This window comes from Pollicipes pollicipes, unplaced genomic scaffold, assembly GCF_011947565.3.
Source record: "Pollicipes pollicipes isolate AB1234 unplaced genomic scaffold, Ppol_2.1 Scaffold_4002;HRSCAF=4701_pilon_pilon_pilon, whole genome shotgun sequence".
Lineage (NCBI taxonomy): Eukaryota > Metazoa > Arthropoda > Thecostraca > Pollicipedomorpha > Pollicipedidae > Pollicipes > Pollicipes pollicipes.
This window is the reverse complement of record NW_023596420.1, coordinates 40,958,394-40,972,016: the sequence shown is the minus strand read 5'-3', so window position 1 is coordinate 40,972,016 and position 13,623 is coordinate 40,958,394. Positions and strand designations below refer to the sequence as shown.

At 51.3% G+C, this 13,623-nt stretch overlaps 1 protein-coding gene across 2 annotated transcripts; it reads left to right on the top strand.

The window, feature by feature from the left end:
• The first annotated feature begins 5,558 nt into the window (after positions 1–5,558).
• On the top strand, positions 5,559–10,484 carry LOC119093708 (E3 ubiquitin-protein ligase Siah2). Of its 2 annotated transcripts, none has more exons than XM_037216710.1 (3): positions 5,559–5,656; positions 7,096–7,456; positions 10,310–10,484. In XM_037216710.1, the coding sequence occupies exons 2-3, from the start codon at positions 7,166–7,168 to the stop codon at positions 10,469–10,471; spliced, it is 453 nt and encodes a 150-aa protein (XP_037072605.1). In that variant the 5' UTR covers positions 5,559–5,656; positions 7,096–7,165; the 3' UTR covers positions 10,472–10,484. The 2 variants fall into 2 exon arrangements, with proteins under 2 accessions (XP_037072605.1, XP_037072606.1); XM_037216711.1 differs by having other exon boundaries at positions 5,644–5,726.
• The last annotated feature ends 3,139 nt before the right edge of the window (positions 10,485–13,623 follow it).

Sequence of the window (13,623 nt, the reverse complement as noted above, 5' to 3'; positions counted from 1 at the left end):
TGGCGCAGCATTATGCAACATTGCACAGTGTTATAGTTACAATAGCGTATTATCGCGTCCGACAAGTCTCTCGGTTTGTACCGACTTTGCGTGAGCTATTCTCAGCCTTCAGCGCAGAAAAAATACCAGTCCAATTAGTTGACTAGGTTAATTACACCGAGGCCGCAGGCGAAGCGAGTCTTAATTGGCTGTTGGATACTTCCACTTTAGAGGACCGGTCCGGGTTGATTCGGCCAAAATCCTTGCTGCAACCAATATAACTGCAACCACCGATGGCAGCTTCATGCATTTTTCAGCGCAAAAAACGCGATTATGTGAGGCTGCGTAAATTTTCAGACATTGCAGCAATCTGCTTCATCAATCGCGATTTTCCTACATCGTTGCAAGACGACGATAGAATAGAGCCGTGTTCACTCGACCAGCATGGGAAACGTAACATTTGTGGACAGAATGTGTGTGAACCGAGCATATCCCATTTGATTACCATGAACTGTGTGGAATTTGTGATCAGAAAAGATGTGAGCAAAATCTAAAAACTTCCTTTCCGACCAACAATGGGGACGTGACACCAGCTCAATGTAAAAAAGACTGCACAAAACAGCTGGAAACTGGCCTTAGACATTTACAACCCGGCGTCACGGCGAAAGCATACCGCCACTATTCGGCAGCGGGGAGAATGGACAAGCGTGACGTCATTACCGCGGGTCGGCGCGTGCAGCCGGTCTCGTTCGTTCGGACACAAACCCGCGATCAGCCGCCTTTGGGCAATTTCAAGGACTGATGTCGGACCTCGGCGAACGGAGCGCTATTGAAGGCGTGGAACGAGCTGTACGGTAGGGGCGAATGCGGCGCCCACAGATGACGTGGGTAGTTCGATGCCGCCTGGCCCGTAGGCGTGTCGCCGTAACCGACCGGGGAACTGCCAACGTCGTCGTTTTCGAAACCTGTTCCGAGCACAGCACGATGCGCAACAAACACAGGTGATTTGGAAAGTGAAAATGCACAGGCCACAGGCGATTCTCTGCTTCAGTAACAAACATCTACTCAAAACACTGTCGTTTCTAGCAGTGCTTCGCTCTCTCTCTCTCTCTCTCAGTCACCTTTTCTGTAACAGACAGCAAAGGCATCGGCGTCGACGTTCTCGTGCCCTTTAACATCGGTCCCCGAAAACGTCAACATCTCCGTTGCGCAGAGGGCAAGAATCTCGACCTTCGTGACGTCCGTATCTGGACGCAAATGTAACGGCCTGCACCTAGTTGATATGCAGCGCCCATGGCCGACGTAGCATATCCACCTTTGTTAAATTATTTACATTCCACTTTACAGCTCACGTCTGGCCGCAACTTTCATAGCTGGGGCCACAATGAGCAAAACGCTCTTCAACGCACAAGCCAACAAAGTCAGGCAAACAAGCGGCAAACAGGCTCCTTCAGGTTACGTGCAGTGTGCTCTTACCGCATGCTAATTGCGAAGGTAACACATGATCCGCTTTCTATCTGAGTGGGTCCTCGATCGCACATTCAACGCCCGAACGCGGCTGGAAAGGGTGCGCTCCCGCGAACAAGCCCAGCTGATTGGCCGGCAAACAGCTTTCTTTTGAAGGTAGATGACGTAAACTTTACCTCGACTCCACAAACCTCGGTTCACACATTCACGTCAACACAACATTTACACAGTTTGGTCATTTTCTGGGATGGAAATGGAATGAGATCTCCAGCAAAGGCCGACCAGAGGTTCGACGGATAATCCCATTTGGGCGTGCTGTAACTGCCATCTACCGTTCGCACGACAACGTTTAGTGCATAGATTCCGCAGAACACAGGTGGCGCTTTACTTGGCGAAACACGTTGACTGCTGTAGTAGTGATGCGTGCACGCAATACTACCCCAGGCAACACGCCCAGAACGTGTCATCTAAGGTGCGATAAAACTCAATTATGAACTTAAAGAGTTTGAGTCCGGGTTCAGCCCTCTTAACCTGAACATGGACCCGACTGGCCCAAGCCGTCATCGACCGCGCGTAGAGATCATCTAATTGCGAGTGAGGCAGTACCACATCGTAACCACGCTGAGCCGAGCAAGCCGAGCGGGACTTAAATAACCAGTTATTTCCAGCGGCCCGGCCAGGCTAGTGACGCTTTTGACGGAATTACGTTTTTGCGAACACCGATCGCATCGCCATAAATTTTTCGGCCACAAGTTGCCTGGTCCTTTAAAACTGTGCCGTGATATTTACAAGGCTTTTGCATGCAGACTCTTTGATCATAGCAAATTTTGGTGTGGTGTTACATTATCGCCACTATGCCATTTCCTCGTCCAATTAACATGGGAAAATTAAAGCTTCCGAGTGGGAGAAAAATCATGAACGCGAATGGGAAACCGGTCCAGGTCTTGGCGGCTAGGAGGCGTGGCGACATGGGACCAACGTACACTGATTGATGATGAAATGAACAGCCTTACCAGCAAAAAGGCGGACCAAGATATGTGATATACAATCATGCTCAAAAAACGAATCCATCCGTTGTTGGGCATTTTTCACACGCTGGCGGCTGGGGTTCAATTGACCCCCCCCCCCCCCAGAAGGTTTTCCAAAATACTTTTCAGATGGCACAGTGTAGCCGTGAAAATTTTGCATGGATGTAGACAATTAAATAGCGGATCATTTGGCATAAAAAATTGTATATACCTTGTAAGGATCGCTGACCCACGGCAGGTCAAAGTCAGACCACAGATTCAGCGAAATTCGAGTGTTAGACGAAGCCATACATTTCTAAAATACTTTCGTATGCAACACAACAATTGAATGAACAGATTTCATTGACCTTGGGTCAAGTATGAAGGTTAGACCAAGGCCAAAATCAGCCTGTTTTATTAGCATAGAGTTTGCAGTATGTGGTAGTTTCTGGTGCTGATATTGAGTTTATTGATTACAGGAGCTGCATGAAGCATCGTCCATGTACTTCTTTAAGGTCAGAAAAGGTCACTGACCTAGAATAACCCAGGTCAGTATTCTGTTTTCATGAGCATGCTGTCTAGCGTAATCTTTGTCGCATATTCAAAAGGAAATCTCTGGGCAGTCTTGTATGATTTTGATCACCACGACCTTCGAAAGGTTAAGCAAGGTCACTGACCTCAAATGAACATGTTGACTTTTACTTAGAATATATATTAAGTTCTGGGGCGACTTTGGAGACCAACGTGCAGTTTGAGCTATTTGACCTTATTGAACTTGAAGATCATGACCTAGGAGCCACAAACTTTGATCTAAGTGAGTTCACGTACATACCAATACACCCTGTGAATTTGGTATCTACAGTTCTCTTAGTTCCTGAGATCTCAGGAGGTCAAATTGACCCCTACACGAGCGAAAGGTATCCAAGCGACTACGCACGCGCGTCTTAAGGATCCGCCGATCTCGACCACCAGAGCAGGCGAAAGCGTTTACTGTTAGGCAATGTTAAACCATGCTTATGCGGTGTAGCTGCACACGCGCGCGCGCGCGCGCGCACACACACACACACACATACACACACACACACACACACACACACACACACACACACACACACACACACACACACACACACACACACACACACACACACACACACACACACACACACACACACACACACACACCATTCTCTCAGAAACCCACAGACAATTCACTGCGTTCTTAATCGATACAGACAAGCCCCTAGCTGTCGCTTTCGCTTTGAACTTTCGATCCGGTCACAAAAACGCACCCCACTTGAACGGCATCCTCTTCGTCATCCAATCCCCTCGCAGGCCCAATGTTCCAGCTCAGGTCATTCCGAAGTGTGTGTCGGGGATCTCAGAGGGACGGGGTTCGACTCCCCGCGGAGCCCGCCTTTACTGCCAGGGTGAGAGACGGGCGACACCATATAGCCAGAGTAGCTGAGTGTGCCGTAAGGCCTCAGTGATGACGACGACGGCGAAACTCGTGTGCGGAGTGAAATATTGATGCTAAGTTATTGATGCTAGTTAAGAATCTTCGCCTTCTAAGCTCACCAACAGGGATATCATAACGCAACAATCAGTTCAATCCCTATGAGTTCTGAAAAAACAACGGACTCCACTGCCTTAAGCTTAGGTATTATCTGCATGGTGATAATGATCACGCTTATCACCTCGTCCATTCTTTGTCATATGAGGTATCTTAATGGTAAACTAAAAGGGTATCGTGTAAATCGTGTTTCTACACAAGCGCAGAGCTACATTCCTCAACAACAGAACACTCGTTGCCCTCGGTAGGATCCTGGTGGTCTCCTCCGATCCAGCTGTCACTGAACAGCCTCCGAACTATCAGAAATATCAACAAACAAACAATGCTGAGAACAGTTAGTGTGGCAAAGCTGCTACACCGAGTATGTTCTAACGGTACGCTGCTTTCCATGGAAGTTGGTGTTGCTGCTGTTATAAAAACGGTGTGCCGACAGTGCTCCTGACACAAGTGCTGCTAACGACAGAACTTCTACGGCACGACTTCTACACACCATTACTTTCCAACACAAGAACTTCTAATGCATTAACTTCTCGGCGACAAAACTTCTAGCATAAGAACTTCCACACGACGATGCTTTTGCGCGACAAAAGGTATATCACAAAAACTTCTGCGTGTCATCACGTCAGATGGAAGAACTTCTAACACATAGACTGCCACGCAAAAATTTTTAGCGCAAACTTCTACACGAAATTCCTTCCAGGCGACAAAATGTTTAATGCAAAACTCACGTAAAGATATTTGCGATAGAAGTCATGTCGTGGAAATTTGGTAGTCAATTCAATGGAAAAGGGGCCTGCAGTTTGTCACCGAGGGTCAGTGGGCGAGGTGTTCAAGTCCCTGTCGAAGAAAAGTCCCAGCGTACCAACGTAATTATGGAAATTCGATATCGTTTGCATGAGCTCCACGACAGAAGCTCTAACGCAATTACTGCTAACTTCCACAACCTCGCAGTAATTGCGTTGGAAGTTTAGTCGTGGATTTCGCACAAACGATATCGAATTTCTATAATCACGGTAACACGGTGGAACTATTTTTCGACTGGGGCTTAACCGTCTCGTCCACTGACCCTCAGTGACAACCCGGGAGTCCCTTCGGTTGAAATTGGACGTAACATGCATATATTATATATATCCATGCGAGTAATACCTTCTTCAACATTTGAGGTAGTTTAGCGTAGTCATCTCTCACACCGATCGCCGCGACGACAAAACAACTCTTGGCTTGGAGCCATGATCGAACCCCACGCCTTCCCGCGGACGGCCCTGATGCGAACACGCTCCCCCTGCTGCCAGCCGTACGCCAGCCCCGACCAGGACTGACTTATCGCACCCACGAGCCGGCAGTGGCAGCTCGGGGTTCCCCTCCCACTGGGACTGGCCGCACCTCCCCCATCAACTCTCAGTGACAGCCAGTGTCCTCTGTGTTCAGCCTCAGGCCCCGGGACCCATGGCGTGTTTGTGAGCGCTGCGAACGCCTCTGCTGGCAGCTGGCACCGCCGGCGTCCCGAACTATCCGTCCCCGACGAGCCGCGCGCCAGTTATCTGTTGGCTCCGGTCGGCGGCGGCGGAGACGCGCGACTCGCACCACCCGAGCAGGGCAGTTACGTCGCCGTCTCGTCCGGCACGAGCAGGTGGGCTCCTCGGCCGTCCCACTCGGGCCGAGCAGACGAGTTAACCCGCCCTTTCACCCGCTCCGAGAAGGTGTGTTATCTCTACAACAGGTACTACCCCTCCCCCTGTTATCCCCCCCCCTGCACAGATGCTTTACCCGCCCCTCACCCAGCCCAAACAGGTGATTCGCTGCGTCCTTCCACCAGAGCCAGAGCGGGGCGGTTGATTTACCTACCCCGTTCTCTCACCCGATGCGCTCAGGCGAGCATCGCATTCCACTGTAGGACGATGTGCAGGTTTGTCGGGCGGTGTTTGGGTGGCAGATGGCGCGTTTTGAACGCGCTTATTGGCTGAAGTCGGGAGAATGATCCGCTCAGATGCGAGCCTCGCGCCGTGCGCCAGCCGCAAGGTATTTTTGCAGCGGGTGTTGTGCGGGGCGCGCCTATTTCCTCGGAGCGGAACGTCAGTGGCGGCGGAAAGAAACTCCCATTAACGCCCCAACGTCCCAGTAAAAAAACGGCCAAGATAACAATTTCGTATTGAGCGACGGCAGAGGTGAATTGCCACGGAATGACAGCCAGGTGTAACGCCCGGCAGGTCGGGACACTTCTGCGTATCGATGCTGTGTCTTTGGTGCATCATAAGCCGCAGATCAAAGTCATCCGATCAGAAGTCTTTAGAAGATCTATTGCTTGCACATGAGGATGCTGGGTGTTGAAGGATAAAAATTACGTTTGCAATAACATTGTTTGCTTCCTATGAATCGACGTGGGAGCGTCCGCTGCTGTACTGTGAAACGTGTGATCTGATTGGTCCTGGCATCAGAAGTCGGCGTATCAAGACTAATGTAAGCGACTGTATTGCAGACAGTGACCCTCTTTCCACAAGCTGATTCGGCTCGAGTGATCTGACGCGTTAGTCGTCTGTTGGGATTTACTAACAAGTGCCGGGGATCAAGCCATGTTTGCCACGTGCGGTGGGTGGGACGGCCGGCACGCCATGATGCAACGCAGGGCTGCATAACACCATGGAACGTTCAGACGGGCGGCGTAACATGCCCACAGGCTCCCTTGTTTGACCCAATCCGACTACATTTATGTTCTCTGCGTAGCATGAAGTGAAAATTATCGGCATCGAGCATTGCCGCCCCAACTGAAGCAGGCATCTTTTAGCTGAGAAAGTACGTTTGGGCACGTGTGTACACACATTTCTCCTTCTGTTCGTACATACATTCTCCATTCTCTTCATACAGCTCTGCAGGTTGCCAGAGCAGCGAGCCCGCCCGCCCGAAACTAAGCTGGATCGGCTCCTCATTGGTAATCTGTACTTGCGTCAGTTTAACGAACGACTGCATCTGAACACCGCCGAAGCCATGAGCCGCCTTGAAGCCAGACAAACCCTCCGCCCCACGTGCGCTCCACCAAGTGTCCCGGTGACCTGGTCGTGACTGTGCCGACAGGCTGCAGCCGTGACACGTGCCGCCCGTCTCGTGGCACGTGACGCCCGTCTCCGCCGGCCGGAGGGTCGCCATGGCCCAGCAAGGGGACGGCGGAGGCGGCAGTCCTCCAGCGGCGGCGCCTCAGCCGACTTCACCGGTCGACTACCCGGCCCTGCTCCGGCTGTTCCAGTGTCCAGTGTGCAACGACTACCTGCGTCCCCCCATCCCCCAGTGCAAGAAGGGCCACACGATGTGTGAAAAGTGCCGCCCGGCCGTGAAGGGCATCTGCCCGCTCTGCAAGCAGGCCGTGGCCAACCAGACTAACATCATGATGGAGAAGATGTGCGCCCTCATCAAGTTCCCCTGTGGCCACGCCGGAAAGGTATGCGTCACACGCGCGCGGTGTGCTCAGGTCTGGCGATCGTGTCGGATTTGGATATTCTGGTCACTGCAGGTGACATTAAGTATCGTATGTGATCATGTCGTGGTCCATGGCTTCGTACGTTCCCGCCATGGTCTCCTAAAGCATTTTACGCACCTCACACAACCACGCGTCTCCTGAGATTTCTCGACTTGAAGTCATCTATCAGAGATGAGACGCGAAGCTCAGCGTTGGCCCGTCTGAAGAGATGCTAGAAGGCACATTTAATCCCACCGATGGTCAAACTCAGCCGTGATACCATGTCAAGCCCAGCTGTGAGGCTTAGCAAACCATGTGATATGCAACATGTTACCTACCATACAGATATCAGGCAGACAGCACCAACACTAAAGCTAATGGCGCCAGACGCCTCTGGAAACCATCTTACGAGATGGGATCCAACGGAGGCCATCGGCGCAATCCTGAGATTATCGGCGCATTCGTCATTCCCGCCTTTCATGAAAGCTCAGCACGTTCACCAGCATCTTCGTCACATTTTCACCGGTAGCGTTTGCGCGCCAATTCATAAGCAACATTCATCGGAAAATCGTTTGGCAGTGGAGGTGCAAGACTGCGAACCAGGCTGGTCGCCACATCCCGGTACTTTGATGTTCAGTTCTGGTGAACGCTTAGATCAGGCCGGCGAAATTTTCCGGAAATTTTGCAACCAGAGGAACTTGGGTACATACAGTCAACTGTCGAACTAGTCTGGGACAATTGCCACCCCCATTACCTTGTTATTTCGACGATATTGAGGAATTCCGTTAAGTTACGTAACGTCTATTCGTAATTCGTTTTCGTATTCGTAATGTGATTCGCGATCTTTCGACGGCAAGCGCTTCACCTGCAGCAGACAGCCTCATTCTGTCTTTGCCTGCCCCGGTCGCTGAGGTCTGATGCATCTCCGAAACAATGATCCCGAGACCAACTGTTCGCTTTACGGCATGCACTTGAATCCACACGGCATGACGCACACAGTGACGCGCATCTACGCGCCAATACAATTGTCCGTTTTTGCCCAGTTATCTTATGTTATCCCGTGTTGATGCGGCACTACCTTGTCAAGATCTGCGCCTGTTCCTAAACCGCGTTGAGTAGGTTCTCTCGGTCTACAATTCAGAAAAGGTCAAATTTGGGTGATATCACCATGCTGCGAAAATACCTTGCCTGATGATGCAACTTACGCCTGTACGGATGCATTAGAACATCGAAGCAAAACGCTTAGCGAATTGTGCCAATCCGTTAAACGTTTTGTCGTAGCATGACGCTACGACCAATACGGGTGCAGAATGAAGCCAGCCCTCAAGAGCGTAAACATCAGGAGTGGGCTCCTGAAACTAGACAACTTCCGCTCGATGACGTCACGAGGGGCTCGGCCAATGACATCCTTCTAAACTAGTGTGATTTGCCTGCAGGGCATATGGCGTGGCAATTTTCGGTGTTAGCACTGCTAGAATGAGTTGCTGGATCACGTGTGTGTGTGAGAGACACGGAGGCGAGAGCTCCGGCCTGAGTGCAACTGAGCTCCACACAAGTTTAGAGAGCAAAGTGTGTCAAAGTGTGGAAAGAAGAGTCCAGGAATCTCTGAGTCTGGGAACCGCTGAGCTAGCCAGCGGTGCAGAAATGCGGGTGATCGCTGCATGATCCTATCATTTAAAGGGAGTATGCTGACTTTTTATATTTGTCATTTATTGTTAGGCTAGACGAGTCCAAGCTGATCTGCGATCCCAATTGTCTCTAAATCAGTCTGAACAACTCCGCATTTCGATTTGAAGTAGCCGCTCCAGCGGCAGAAATCTCATTGGACTCCCTGCTCATCGTTTTGAAAGCGATGCACTAATTTTGCAAAATGCTTGAGCAAGAGATGCTGCGAAGCCCATAAACACGCATGAAGTCCGTGAAGTTTCTGAATTCCATACGGAATCACATGCTGAGTTGGAAACCGAGGCACGTACCGCCGCGTGACGCCCTGAGTCACGTGGCATGCTCTTATTCTCACCACGTGATGCTACGAGTCATGTGGTGAGATGCATATCATTCATCCCGACTCCACTGAGTTTTCCGGTGACATAAACAGGAACACTCGCCAGCCCGCTAAATGGTCAGCGTGCGGAAGGGCGCGTAGAGCGACGAACTCGGTGACGGGGTGCAGAGAGGAGTTGCCACCAGGTCAAAGTCTTCTCCACTTGGGCACGCTGTACGTGAGGTGGGATGGGTATCAGTCGTCACATCAGAGTATAATAAGGTCTATAATGACCTACTGATTCAGATCAACCAATGCGCTTCTCGGTGGTTGGCCTTCGTCGCCCGCTGTACCAATCACAAGCTTTCATTCGTGTGACGTCATTCATACCAGAAGAAGTGCTTTTTGAGCTGGCAGACCCGCCATGTGCAAGTTAAAATAGCTCATAAATGGCTACCCCTAGTCCGTAACAGCTAACGACGTCCGTTAGCAGGTTCCTTCGTCATCATAATGACGGCAGTTGTGACGGCGGCGGTCGCGACAACTGCAGTTGTCGCCCACTATTGATACTATCTTAGTCTGCCAAGCAAGAAATAAGTACAGTGCTGTGACAGAATGTTGGCAACGTAATTTGGGCTCGAAAATAATCAAAATCAATCTCCCAGTGATATAATTAGACGTGACCGATTCTGAGGTTTCACCAGAATATGCTTTTTGAAATATGCTCGAAAGGTGGGACGCTCCCTCGTCGGGAATCCAGGCAACGCCGCGTTTATGCCGCAGTGGGGTGTCGCACCGTGCACAAGGCTCGCCTCCTGGATCCCACAGCGTGCGGTCTGCTTTCGTTGCAGGGCTGCGCGGAGCTGGTGCCGCTGCGCGAGAAGCCACACCACGAAGCTGTCTGCGACTTCCGGCCAATCCACTGCGAGTACGCCCGCAACGGGTGCGGCACCGTGCTCTGCCTGCTGGAGATGCCCGGCCACGTGCGCCAGTGTCACTTCCGACCCCACTGAGTGTAGTCGCGGCGCCGCGGGGCCGCGCGGCGCGCGGACCGGCGCCCGGCGTCGTCCGTCGCCCGCGGCAGCCGCGTGCGGGATGGTGGTCCGTTTACAGCTGGTTCCGTCGTAGCAGGTGAGCTTCCGGCTTCGATGAGTGGGCGATGCCACCTGATGGGGACAGGGCGCTGTGTCTGGTGGCTGCTTGGGAAGAGCGCTGAGCTAGCCGAGTGCGACACTGCGGCGCGTGTTGGGTGGTCCTGGCACCGTAACAGGCAGGGTGAGAACGATCCCCTTAGAGCCGAGGGGCGGAGTACAGCAGACGCGCTGCTTGGGTAGGCTGGTGGCAAGAGCGCGCCGCGGAGTCAGCGGGACGTCATCGGAGAAGGTCGCCAACAGCATTGTGTCTTAGGCGGGCACATGGTGAAGACACGCCAACGAGAGTAGAAGCAGCTGCCAGTGAGGGAGACAACGATAGCCGCTAGAGATCAATGGTTCCAGTCTGTGTGAGTTTAGGTGCGAATGTGGGATGGTTTTGGAGACCCCGAGGCAGTGAGGCTTGAAAGCAGTTAATCAAAACTAGTTATGGTGGGAATATATAAGCTGTTTTCCTTAGCTCAGCATGTCAGAATAGGTCACACTGACATAATTTTTCGTAACTTTCTTTGTACTTGAACGTCACGCCTATAACTGTGACTTTAAGTGCGCTCCATGATCAGCTCGCCATCTACATGTGTTTCTCGCCAGAAGTCAGTTGGGAGATCTTATGTTGGGCTAGTTCTTACTCAGTGCAAAGTAGGGACGTTGCCACCGGCAGTGACAAATTTCTCCGGAATAGTCGCTGCGATGCGATAGTGATCAGCTGTCGCGGTGCATTTCGACTGTAGACCACAAAGGGTCAAGGTCCCGCATCTGCAGGGCGCTTGAGAGACAACGGCCATACGAGACACTGTGTTTCATTCAGTGCTCTGCTTGTCGCGACGTGCACTTGTTCCTCGGCATTATCGTATGAATACACAGGTGCTGCACTAGCACGACCCCAGTGGCTGTTTTCCTTTTGTTAATGCGCCTGTCGAAGTCGCCTGTGATTGGATGAAGTAAACGTGACTAAGTGGCAGACCGATACCCAGCCTTCGCCATATAGGCAAATATATATATTTCCCACGCGATTTTTCAAACGCGTCGAGTTCCGACGGACTCTGTACATAACACCTGTCCTGACGTATTACTCTGGCACCACATCTGTCAGCGAAAAAATTCGCCCCTCTCAGCTTCCCATTACATCGCAAAAGAACACGGGCATCCACATAGAGAGGCCCCACCCCGAACCATGCGCGGCCCAGCCGACCAGGACCTATTTCAAGAGCAAATCACTTCGGATGGGGATTTGGGTCAGCCGGATTCTGAATATGACATAATCTAAAATCTGCGTATTTCGCCGACCTTGCTGTGATGTCGAAACTTGCAGACAACTTCCACTTTCCATGTGTTGTTTTAGTTAGAGCCGAGTGAGCTTTGTTAGAACCAAGTTTGGACTCCGGACTGCAGAATAGTAGGTCGGCCGCAACACGGATGAGCAAAACATTTCTGTGCACGCTGGACTCCGCGTTCAAACGCGGTTGCCATTGATACACTATCTACAAAAATGTAGTTCTGTCTGTACGTGCGTATGTCTTCTTTTGCTTTTTTGAACGGATTAAACAGATGGTAATAAAAGCCTGAAATTTTCACAGCAGGCATGTGCAAGAGCGACGAGTGCGCACGCGTGCCGACGACTCGGTACGGGTCCGATCAGCGGCTTACGGTCGGTCAGCGGGGTGGGGAGGTTCGCTTTCAAACCCAAAAGGGCCGCTATGATCATATGCGTGGTGAAACAGGTCGAGCGGTAGTCAAGCCATAGATCAGATATTCACTTTGTTGCGCGGGCAGTGACTAATCTTGGGATCCCTATTTGTAGGAGAATGCCGATGTACATGCATAGCGAATAGCGCCGGTGCACAAAATGTGGAATCGCAGACTGAGGACAACCGTGGGGACTAAATGTGCAGACAACTTATGCAGCACTACTTGCCACTATCGGAAACGCCGCAGGAAGTGAGCACTCGACAAGCTGCGCATTGTGTATCAGGCTGAAATTGCGCGGCATCGAAGCATTGCTGCAGTGGAAAGATAGTCAGAAATACAGCGACGAAGTTAGAGACATGACTGGCCTGTGCTTTCGGCATACAAAAGAAAGCACGGCTGATAACCAACCGACCACCGAGCACAGACTGTTGCTTGAACTTTGCACTGGCGCATTTGCACGCCTCGACATAAAAGGCTTTGCCCGTTTCGTTAAATATGCATTCCAGTGCTAACAGCCCGCACTGCAAACTTTGGAAGTGCTTCAACGATGTTTTGTAGCCATTCAGCAAGCGTCCTCAGCAAGCGATGAGTTAGCGCCTTTGTTTTGGCCGTGATGAGTCGGCGGCGGAGGCATGATTTTAGTTTCATGCTCTGTTAGATGCCAGTGTCAATCATTGTGCACAGACGGGGGCGTACGCGCAAAGAAGACCCAGGGGCACTTGTCCCCCTTTACCAAATTAATGACATGCACAGGCATGCACGTGACTAAATGTTGTCAGCTGAAAGTTCCAGATGGGCACGTAAAATAAGATCGGAACATCGGATGCTATTTCACCGCACGCGAGCATTTCTGCACGCCTGCGGCACGCGGAGTCAGGTTTTCAGTGAGCATATTCCAGTTGTGATCCCAGCGTGGGGCGCGTAAAAGCAAGCCGTACTTTTGGGGTCATCGCAAAAGTCAGGATGACATGATTCCGTTCGCTTTTGCCACCGATCCAAAGGCGTGCATGGCGGCTTTACGAAGATTGTTTAGGTGCATGTGTGTGTCCATTAAGATCCCAACACAACACATTGGCCGCGTTCAATGATGATGGGTAAATAGAGGCTTGCGTTGCGTTGCACAGACCGTGATCCGCCGCGCTGTAAAAAAGATTGTTCGACAGCACATCACACGACAGCAACAATGAGTAAGCACGGGCGGCGAAAGCGAGGGGAGATGCATGGGAAGCTGTCCCCATTCACTCCCCGTCGCTAAAAAAAAAACAACTGTTGTAGCAAGTGTTGAGTGAGTGAGGTAAGAGCAGTCAGCTGAAACCCGGATCCAC

Coding starts and splice junctions, on each gene's coding strand:
- LOC119093708 (XM_037216710.1), top strand. CDS start 7,166: ATGGCCCAGCAAGGGGACGGCGGAGGCGGCAGTCCTCCAGCGGCGGCG. Junction 7,457..10,309: donor CCTGTGGCCACGCCGGAAAG/GTATGCGTCACA, acceptor CTTTCGTTGCAG/GGCTGCGCGGAGCTGGTGCC.